Genomic DNA, 11,645 nt, shown 5'->3' on the forward strand with positions numbered 1-11,645 from the left:
CTGGGCTCTGAGTACCAAATCCAGGAGAGAAGCCAATCAAAACCCATATGCTTAATGGGGTTAGGGATAGTTATATGGGTTACAGAATGGATCATAATATCTGTAACTAAAAAGAGGCCAGCCATGCAGAAGCATGGGCCATAGCTATGTTGTAAATGTGAGGATATGTTGTGGGTATGTGAAGATTTGTTACAGGTTACCTAAAGACTAGAAAATCTTTTACCTGCTGTGGACCTAAACGGAGTGCCCAGAGAGAGAGAGAGAGAGAGAGAGAGCAGCCACTTGCATGATAAAAGATGTGCCCCAGGGCAGGGAAAGCTGAAAAGGCTGAACTGGCAGACCCAGTTGCAGAGCTGGAGAGAGAAAAAAGGCAGGAAGCTTTGACTTGTGTAAAGTCCAAGGACTCAGAGGAAAAGACAGATAGTAGTAAAAATAAAAATAAAAAAAGCTGACTGTGCTGTAGCTAGGAAATATTCCATGCTAGAACTGTTAAAACTAGGAAAAACTTACAAGCAAGAAAGCAGAGAGCCCCTGGCCACGTGGCTTGTGAGAGTATGGGACATGGGAGCAAATGATGTCACTCTAAGCCCTTCAGAAGCTTCACAGTTGAATTATATAACCACCTGTCCATCCTTGCGATATAGTCTGTTCAACCTAGGCCAATGCAGTCCTTAATGGGATGGCTGGTTGAAGGCATTAAAGATACATGTTTGTCTCCAAGGGAGACTAACATGATTAGCAGGGGCTGGAGGACTATAAAGGAGGGGCAGGCATTACTGAAAGAACTAGGTATGAGAAAAGCAATATATGATGTCCAATTCATTGGGCCAGATGAGACTGTTTTCACCAGAAATATGAAAGAAAGCTTAATTCACCTGGGACCTCAAGAATAGTATGTGGTTTTAATGGTTTTAATAAGCCCTTTGATGGGAAAGGATCTTAGTAAAGTGAGAGAGGCCTTGGAAAATCTAAATGATTCTGACCAGCATGTAAAACGTGTCTGTAAAATATCAGAACACCCTATAATAGATATAAAAAAGACCAGATCGAAGAAATAGTCCACTTGGGTTACTTGAAGACAAATATGGCAAGACTTATGTAAAGCCCAAATCCCACAAAGGACATTTGAAGGACAACAACTGTACAAGGGGTGGTTAAGAATTCCCCAAAGATTAAGATGCATTTCTATTCTGATAAAGGCTATACTAGGGGTAGAAGTAGGTTTTCCCACCAAGGTCTCCCCCCATCAAACTGGTGTGGTCAATGGGAGGATTACAGATGTGGCTACAGTCAGGAGGCAGACCCAGAGCCTGTTTGACTCAGAGAACCAATTGCAGTGGGGACAGGAGAAGACCCTGCCTCCTTAGCCCAGTGCAGGGTCAGACAACTGGGGCCAACACCTATAAGTGTATCAAGAATAAAAGAATCCAAAGGGATAACTAAAAATGGTAAAGACCTAACCAAATTAATGCCTCATACCCATGCTATGGTACCTAACAAGGATCAATGGAGAAAACAGTTAATACGAATGGACAAAACTTTTCCATGCTATGTGAGACCTTGTCTATGATTGATTTAATATATATTGTTCATCTTCCTTTGAGTGTTTTACAGATGTGACACCCATTTGAAAGATACCTGAAGAAGCAAAGACCAGCTATAGCTGTAAGATTCTTGGGAGTTTTATGGTTGGGCAAGAAAGGCAGAGACTGCCAAACTACACAACTGCAAACTATAAAACTGTTAAGAAAATCTACAGTACCAGGGTGGGTTGCCCCCTATGAGCTCTTGGTCAGAGAGAGATCCTTGAGGTCCTCAAATTCACCAAGGCTATTGCCATTAGTGTTGGTTGTACACTAGAAAGGTCAATAAGGCCATGTTGCTGAGGACACTGCATGTTGTGAGCACGGGAGAAGAAGAGATGGAGCTGAGACTAAGGCAAAAAACCCTCTGTGCCACTGGATGAATAGCATTCATATGGATGCAGATGGTTTGGGATGAAAGGATCCCCCATAATTGTACTCAATGATGGACCCCATGTGCTGCATACTATGGGCCTGCAAACAATACCTGCAAGTGAAATAATGACTTGACCAACACACATACAACTGACAAATTTCTAATTGGATAAGGCCCGCACCTACAGGTGAAACACACATCTGGTGCTGAAGACCAGGCCAACGCCTTGTGTCAAGACAGGCTATAGGCCCTAGTGAAGCCATCATTAGTATATTGTTTAATGGGTATAGTACACCTACTGGGATATCTTCTAGGCATCTGTATTTACATTCATGTTTGTTTAAATGTGTCTTCTTCCTTCCACTTTTCTTTATAGTAGAAGAAACACCACTGAGATAGACCACGGCCTAAAGACAACTAATGGGGAGCCACAAGAAGCCACTATCTCACCATGATACAAGAGAGATTGCCCTACATCTGTCACCCCCTCCAAAGCTCAGGGACTTTAGCGGAAGATGGATAGGAAGATTGTAAGAGCGGAGGAAAGGAGTGGGGTGTCTCCCTATTTGTTAGTTCCTCCAATGGGCGAGGGCTGACATGGAGTGTGGACTACAAGGGGGCTGCTGGGAGCCATCATGGGATGGAAGCCACGAGCTGTGGGTAGCATGCATGGTGTGGGGGACGTGCAGCCAGCCGCTCAGCAGCTGAAGGATAGAATGGACTTACTCTTGTGGACCTGGAGTGATCACTTGCCCTGGAGGCATGAGCAAATGCTACTGGTGACTATGGGCATGGCATGGTCTGATAAGCTGGGCTCTGAGTCCTCTGAGGTGTGGCTGGGGCTAGGCACAGGGTACTCATTCCTTTGTAAGTTAATAAACGCACATAAAATATATTATATATTATATGGTTTGTCTGATCACTCAGGAGACCCAGAGGAAATTCGGACCACACCTACATGCAGGCAATACATGTATACACATAAAATAAAAATAATAAAAATTTTTTAAAGTTTCTTTTAAAAAAAGGAAAGAAAATATCTTTTCTAAAAAAGCTACACACTATCCAATGAAAAAGACATGGTGGTGATTATATAAACATTTAAAAATCTTGTAAGACAAGTATGCTGTGCAAAAAGAAAAAAATTCATGGATATTTGTGGGAAAGCCTTCCCCAAACTATGAATATCAATAAGAAAGTTAAATGGGGTGAGGAGATGGCTCAGTGGTTAAGAGCACTGACTGTTCTTGCAGAAGATCTGGGTTCTGTTCCCACCACCCAAGTGGCAGCTAAAAACTGTCTGTAACTCTAGGTGCAGGTCAACCAACCTCCCCTTCTGACCTCCTTGGGCACTGTAATTACATACATGAAGGCAATACACTCATACACATAAAATAAAAAGTGTAAATAAAATTTAAAAATAAAATTCTACCAGGGAAACAGTTTCCTGAAGAGAAAATTTGTGAAGAAAGCCACGTGAAGATTCATCACGACAGAACAGAGTGCACAGGCTCATTGGGAAGAAATGGGATGGCTTCCCAGTCAGTTCATAGTGAGGACGAAGCCAATCCTTCTGAAAATCCTCTCCTCTTGAGGATATTTCTCAGAGCTCCTTTCATATCTCGATTCCTCAGGCTGTAGATAAAGGGGTTCAGCATGGGTGTGACCAGAGTGAACAACACAGACACAATGACATCCTTGTCATTAGTGTTATTAGAAGAGGGGACAAAATACAACCCAATAATGGCTCCATAGTACAGAGAAACCACAGAGAGATGAGAGCCACATGTGGAAAAGGCTTTGCAGATTCCCTTCATGGAGGGAGCCCTCAAAATAGTGGCCCCAATGTGGCCATAGGAGACCAGAATGCATATGCATGGCACAGTTATGACCACCACTCCTACAGTGAGGATAACGAGCTCATTGATGGTGGTGTCTGAACTGGACAGCTTTAGTAAGTCAGAGAGGTCACAGAAAAAGTGATGAAGAGTGTTGTCTTTAAAAAGAGAAAGACGAGTCAGGAGAAGGGTGTGCACAAGGGCACTAGCAAAAGACAAGGCCCAGGACACAACTACTAGGAGGAAACAGAGACTGTGACTCATTGTGGTGGTATAGTGCAGAGGGTGACAGATCGCTACATACCTGTCATAGGCCATTGAGGTCAGAAGGAAGCTGTCAAGATCTACAAAAATTATGGAAAAGTATACCTGGGAAACACATTCAGCATATGAGATGGATAGACTCCGTGTCAGCATATTCATGAGCATCTTGGGTACAGTGACAGAGCATAAAGAGATGTCAGAGAAGGCTAGGTGGCACAGGAAGAAGTACATGGGGGTGTGGAGGCGAGAGTCCATCCTGATGAGCAGGATGATGAGCAGGTTCCCCAGCACCGTGGTCAGGTACATGGCCAGGAACATAGCATAGCACATGTCTTGATCCTCTGGTGGGATGGGAAGCCCCAGAAGGATGAATTCAGAGACACGGCTCTGATTCCCCCTCCTCATGCTCTTCTTCTCCTCCTAAATATTAATGAAGAGATACATATGTAAAAAAAGAGTGATTGTGACTATTAGATGGTAGAAACGGTTTATCAATGATAAGCTCTGAAAGAAACACCTTTTTGAACCAGTTGTTATGACCATTGTTTCCTTAATATGAAGCTTTTTGCTATGATAATGGGATAGTGATGGTTTAGAAAGGGATGTAATTTTTCCACCTTAGAAAAAAGGAAAGTCTTATAGAGGGAAGACAAGAAACATCAGAATTAATAGTCATCAAATCAGACCAGGTTCCAATTTAAAATGTGCTGGATTTTATGATGACAGTTTTAGATAGGAAGTTAGTATATTTTTTTGGTCTTTTTGAGCCCCAGCTGTCCTGAAACTCACTATGTAGACCAGGCTGGCCTTGAACTCACATTAAGATATAAATTTTCCCAACTTGATTGAAAAGAATAAAGTATCTATATTTTTCATCTCACTATGTTAAAAATTCAGTTAAGGTGATATTTCCTGAGATTGATTGTAATTCACTTCTTACCCATTTCTGTGGTGGAAACAATCCATTTATCACAATGAAAATGGTAATTATCTTTCATTTTACATGTAGATGTTTCTGGCATTGTATAGTTTTTATCAATATTGCAATAAACAATGCTGTTCTTATGCCATTTTATATACTGTATATGATAAATTAAGAAATGAATTTAAGGAAATGTGCATCCTTGGCTTTGAGAAGCTATCATGTCAGAAGAGGCTAAGATGATGAAGAAGCCAACCTTCATGAATTCTATAAAAGGATTGCTTTATGGAGGAACGTACACAAGAAGATTATAAAAAGGAGCATTCTAAGTGGAGCGGTCAGGGTTAGGGCATCTGAGGAGCTAAGAAAAGTCAAGGCAATAGTCAATGACATGAACATACAGATCACAGAATATCTGAGGAAAGAGAATGTCTAGTTTGCTATACTAAAATTATCAGTCTCTTCTAGAACAGTAGCTAACCCAGCAAAATGTATAAGTGACTGAAAAGGTCAAATGACATGCACAAGACCCATGCAAACTCAGACAAAATCTCAGCGTGGAAGTAGGGAAATGGGCAGCAGGCCTCAATATTTGCCAAAGAACTATTGGCAGCTGATTATTACTAGGTGAGGGAGAGCTGATCTTCTTTAAGGGAGTGACTATAGATAGGCTGAGTACACACCAGTGGATAGGCTTGCACTGAAGGATGTCTGCATATGCTAATTTGACTCAATAGGCCTTAACATAAATGGCAGATTGCATGAAATCCAGTGGAGGGGCTATGGAAGGGTGAGGATGGGGGAGGGGCTATAAATATGATTAAGACACTTTGTAGGAAAGACACAAAAATTCAATAAAAGTTACAAATAATGGCTTGCTGGTTTCCAGGCAGAGAGCAGATTATAGAAAGGCAAGAGTCCCAGCAAGAATCTGAATATAAGGCTACAGCAGCATTCTAGGTAGAAATAATGCCTGGACATACATGGCTTGTGGCAGAAAATTACAGAGATTTGAAACAAAATTTGGGATAAAGCATAAGACCTAGCAAGTTCAATGTGAGCAAAGAGAATGTTTTACCTGCTTTCTCTCAAAAATTGGATACAGGTTCAGGTTGAAAAAAATTATTCTATGTGAAGATTTTTTGTTCTATTAGCCCCAAATTTGTATAGATTCTCAGTACAAGGTAAATTACTTTAAAGGTATCTGTTTATCATTGATGGTATGATGATAGGGATTAGAAATACATTCTGGACACAGAGAGAGAGAGAGACAGAGAGAGAGAGAGAGAGAGAGAGATCTAAATACATGTAGTCATACCAATGAATGGCTGAATGGCTCTGACAGGGCTCCTTAGACAATGAGCACAGGTACCTTTTTCTATGAAGCACAGGAAGATTCTTCTACTTCTCTCCAAAAGATACAAATATAGTGAAACATTTACATATTCCAAAGGATTCAAACTTCCACTATGACAATCATAAGAGTAATCCATTTAGACTCAAGCTTGATAGTGGAATATGTATTTGCTCACATCCCCAGAGACATCCAGGTAAGCGTTAATTTCAAATACCATATAGGATGAGGGGTGGCAATCCCCCATTCCCAGCTCCAAATTGGAGACAAGATAAGGCTGCTTTGTTGTAATTAACTCCCTTAGGGGAAAAAACCATTTGGGAAGCAGTCACAAGAGTTTATCTTGGGAGGAATAACTGTAGTAACTACAGAGCACACATTAGGAATTTGGTGATTCACACACTTTTTGCTTTCTAAGTTTACACCAGAAAAATACAATTCTGTGTCTTTTAAACTGAGCAGGAGACTTACTGTGATAACCAAGTTCTCTTGACTCTGGACTCTATTTATTTCAAGAACACCAAAAGAGATAATTTGCTAGGCTGGTCATTGCTGTGGTTTATAGAATTTGCAGCTGGTTAAGATCATTGACTGGTTTTCTCCCTTAGCAGCTTGCATGGTATTTTCCGGTACTATGAGAGCTAGTGTTCAGGGAAGAGCTTTCAGATGAGTTCCAGCTCAGTTTCTCCATGTCCCGTGTTGCGAGTGTGCCATGCCTTCAGCAGTAGGATCTTACTTTTAAGTTCTGGAAGGCCATCATGGGCTGTGGCAATAGCCTCTACTATTTTGGGACTGTTTTGGACTATCCTGAACAACAAATCAAGGGAGTTCCTCATGTCCAGCACTATGATTTTTATTATATAACCATCATCTACACACATGTAGTAATTTATATGTGTATCTTCCAATAGGGTTATTAAATACATTTCCCTTTGGTTTTTCACACCACTTAGGTATTATTTAGCTCTCTTTCCTCTCACTGCAACTGAAGAGACCACCCTCCTCCCTTGCCAGTTTAGGTACCCCCTTTTTCTCATTCTTCCTCTTCCCCCTAAATAACATTTGTCTCCTAGTATCCCCCTCTCTAGAGCTCCTTCTTCCCCCTCTATCTCCATGGTTTCTTTCCATTTTCCTGACTCCTACGACTACATCAAGCTATATAGTCACATCTAAAGATTGGGAGTTAAGATCCACAAATGGGAGACAACATGTGGTGGTGCTTGTTTATCTGAGCCTGTCTTACTTCACATAGTATAAATGTTTCTGGTTCCTTCCATTTCCCTGAAAATTTCATTACTTTGTATTGTGTTATCCCTGAGTAGAACTCCGTTGTGCAAATGTGCCACATTTTTATTATCCATTTATCAGATGAGGGACATGTAGGTTGTCTGCATTTCCTAGCTAACTCATATCCTCACATCCATTGAACCCTGGTAAGTGGAATGCAGTTTCTGTACATTTCAGTCTCTTGCCTAAAGTTATGTTCTCACCATTCTATTGCTGCAGATTTCACACAAAGTCATTAAATAGCCTTTCCCTTAACACCTTGTAAAAGTATTCTGAAGTACATCCCACACATCTCCATCTACTCCAGATAGAAAGCTAATATGATTTGCTAGTGTTTTCAAGAGGAAGCTATAGGAAGGTTTATAAATGCTATTCATTTGTTCTGCTTATGTTAAGGTCAACCTGGGTTTGGAACTGCTACTTGCATTAAGAAATCCTGCAAAGTACTTAGAATTCAGGAATGCTCTGTATCCTGAAGATCATGGTTGATCATTTGACGCCCTGATGATAATGTGCCAATTGACCTCTCTCTTTTCTTGACTAATGAAATTTCCTTTCTTTCCAAACCAGAAGAATTAATTCAAAGAATCAATAGCACTCCTTGTGCTGTTTGTCAGTATTGTCCTGCAGACCCTCAAAACAATACAGGATATTGCTGTTGGTCTTGGTTGCCCACCAGAACCTGATGGTAGAAAATCCTATTGCTGAGGACATCACAGGATATGGCCGCAGAGCATAGAGAAATCAAGTTCCTACTGACTAGAAAGCTTCTCTCCTGTGAGGTGGAGCTCATAGTACGGCAAAGTGTTGTGCAGGCTTCTGGGGTGGGGGGGGCAACTAACATTCTTGTTCAGTGGTGAACATTGTGAGCTACAGCAAAAACCCATATGGCAATATATGCCCATGAATGATAAAATGGCACAAATTTTATGGGAGTAACCAACCACTTCCTGGTTAGATTTGGCTTGCTTCATAGGAGAAAATGCATGTCTGGTACTGCAAGTCTGACCAAGAAGCCATGGTTAGGGAGATCACAGTCTCCAGGACTGTGATAGATACTATACAGTATTTAACTGCCCTCTAAATCCATGTTTATGTACCCACGGATTAGTGTAGGTTTCAGACCTTATTAAAGGAATGTCTTCATGCAGTGGGTGATAATTAACACAGAGACTTTCAACTTGTCAAAATGCAAGGAATAAGTGCCTATGGAGAACTCAGCCACAATGAGACATGTATATCACTCCCCTTCAACCCAAGATTCAGGGACCATCTCAGTAGAGGGGGCAAAAAGTAAAACCCAGAGGCCACAGAAGACCAGAGCAAACAGGTGTCTTCTGCACATGACAAGACTGCTGTACTCATGAACTCATACCAGAATGGGTGCCTGCACAAGATGTGCACAAGGTCATTTCAGCACAAGTAAGGAGGAACCAAGCTGGTACTGACCTCAAAGCTTCATTCATCTCTGCTAGAAAACATTCATAGTACTAGAATGTGCTATGCATGTTACTGGCTGAAAAAGGTAATCACCAACTTTATCCAGCTGTGAACCCTGCAAACTACAATAACAAATGATCTGGCAGAATATGCCCATTGGGGTAACAGTGGCACGAATGTTTCGGTAGTAACCAACCACCTTCTAACTGGATTTAAGACCTGCTCCATAAGATGCAGTCCATACTTGAAACAGATATCAGGGCAAGAATCTGAGGCTAGACAGATCATAGGCCATAGGGGAGAACCTACTACTATCATTCTGATACATAGATATGTGTTTAAACTGACTCATAATGACTTGTTGTTATAGATTAGTGCATCTTTAAACTGTCACATGAAAATGTTCTTACAATACATGATGATTAACACAGAGACCCACACCTGATCAACACGCAGACATTAAGAGACTGTGTTTAGTTATAAATAAGATACTTATATCAGACCTTCAGCATAAATGAGACACTTATATCATACTTTCTTCTGCAAAGCTCAGAAATTGTTAGGAAAGTAGGGGGGATTATAAGTGTCAGAGGTGGTAGATGAATACAGGGAAAATATGCTGAGTGAACATCACAAGGTAGTTGCACATTAGAACCCACAACACTTATGACAGCATACACAAGACATGTGAAAACTCAAGATGAACAAGGACCCAACATGGATGGAAGAAGTGGGCAAGGAGCAGCAGGCCTAGTGGAGAATACAGAGGCAATTGATAGGTGTGAGGAGAGGGAGAATCAGTTTTTCTTGCTAGTCTGATGCCTGGTAGGCTGACCAGACTCCAAGGGACAGACCCACATACAAAAGCATTTAGGAAAAACAGATTAGACTTGATAAGCTTTAAAAAAAAGACAAATACAATCTTTTCACCCCATTTTATGTAATTGTGAAGAACTAGTGGCTGCTGATCACTTCTGGGTGAGAGAGTTGATATTCTTTAAGGAAGTAACACTAGACAGATTGTACAGGCTTCAGCGGATACAATCACACCAAAGGGACATCTGGCTACCTAAACTTGGTGTGATAGGCATTAACATATATGACAGAATGTGTGAATTCCTGTGGGCAGGATGTGGAGGGGTGCAGACAGAGAAGGGAGGTTAAATGTGATTAAGATGTATGAAATCCACAAGAATTAAATATTAATTTAACAATAAAATATTAAAAATAAAAACAAATAAATGCAAATAACTAGAGGACATGAAAGTGAAGGGGGTTGGTAAGTTGGGGGTGGAGAGAGCACATGGGGTCTGAAGATGCTCAAAACACATTGTGTGGGGGCTGGAGAGATGGCTCAGTGGTTAAGAACACTGACTGCTCTTGCAGAGGACACAGGTTCAATTCCCAGCACCCACATGGTGGCTATGAACCATCCTTAACTCCAGTTTCAGGGTCTTCTGACCTCCATGGGATTATACAACACGGATGCATTCACATACATGCAGGCAATACACTCCTACACATAAAAACAATGAATGAAATATTTTTGAAAACCACATTGTATGAAATGCTCCAATCAATAAACATATTTTAAAAATACATAGTGTTCATGTATTAAACTCTGGAATATGGGGCACAATGAAAAGAGCAAATCTATGTATCATAGGCATACAGGAAGAAGAATCTCAGGCCAATGACAATAGTCCCCAAAACTAGCCAAGGAGCTATTGGCAAATGATTACTGCTGACTGATGGAGAGTATATCTTTTTTAAAGTGACTCTAGATAAACTGACTAGACTCAGGTGGATGAATTTGCATGAAGGGATATCTGTGTATAAATGCTTGACTGAACAGGACTTAACATATATGATAGAATGTGTGAAATTCAGTGGGGGGCGTTAGGGGTGCAAATGGGAGAGGAGATCTAAATTTGATTAATATCTATTATATGAAATGCAAAAATACTCAATAAAACATTTTTTTAAAAGAAACAAAGTCTACGTATTTGCTATCTACAAGAAACTCATCTTACCTCCATGGACAGTCACCACATTAAGATGATAGTATAGAAAAAATATTTCAAGCATATTGCACTAAGATATAAGCAGCAGTTGCTATTCTAATGTCTGACAAAATAGACTTCAAATTAAAGTTAATCAGAAGAGACAAGACTGCTAGCAAATAAAAAGTTCAATGTCAGGAGTGGATTCATTCTTTGGGAGTTGTTGACCAGGGAAGGGCTATGGACACTCAAAAAATATTGGATATTGCCTTTGCTCTTGGTTACCCACCATAACTTGACAGTAAGAGCCTACTGGCCAGATGCTATCATGCCATTTTTATTAATATAGTTCTATAGTATAACTTAAAATCAGGGATGATGATACTTCCAGGAGTTCGTTTTTTTCAGGATTGTTTTGGTTATTCTCAGCTTTTATATTTACATATGAATTTTAATAGTATGTTTCAATTTTCATGAAGAATTTTCTTGGAATTTTGATGGGGATTGCATTGAATCTGTAGATTGCCTTTTTTAAGATTGCCATTTTCACATTAACCCCACCAATCCATGAGCATGGA

At 40.4% G+C, this 11,645-nt stretch overlaps 1 protein-coding gene across 1 annotated transcript in view; it reads right to left on the minus strand.

Moving 5' to 3' along the window:
• LOC103728089 (neuropeptide Y receptor type 5-like) overlaps positions 1-4,466 on the minus strand; it is a 23,522-nt gene extending 19,056 nt beyond the window's left edge. The window contains exon 1 of the mRNA XM_008826214.2: positions 3,520-4,466. Coding sequence (XP_008824436.2) covers positions 3,520-4,466 — 947 coding nt within the window. The remainder of the gene's footprint in view (positions 1-3,519) is intronic.
• Between the last annotated feature and the right edge of the window lie 7,179 nt (positions 4,467-11,645).

Source organism: Nannospalax galili, unplaced genomic scaffold, assembly GCF_000622305.1.
Source record: "Nannospalax galili isolate Female #2095 unplaced genomic scaffold, S.galili_v1.0 scaffold290, whole genome shotgun sequence".
Taxonomy (NCBI): Eukaryota; Metazoa; Chordata; class Mammalia; order Rodentia; family Spalacidae; genus Nannospalax; species Nannospalax galili.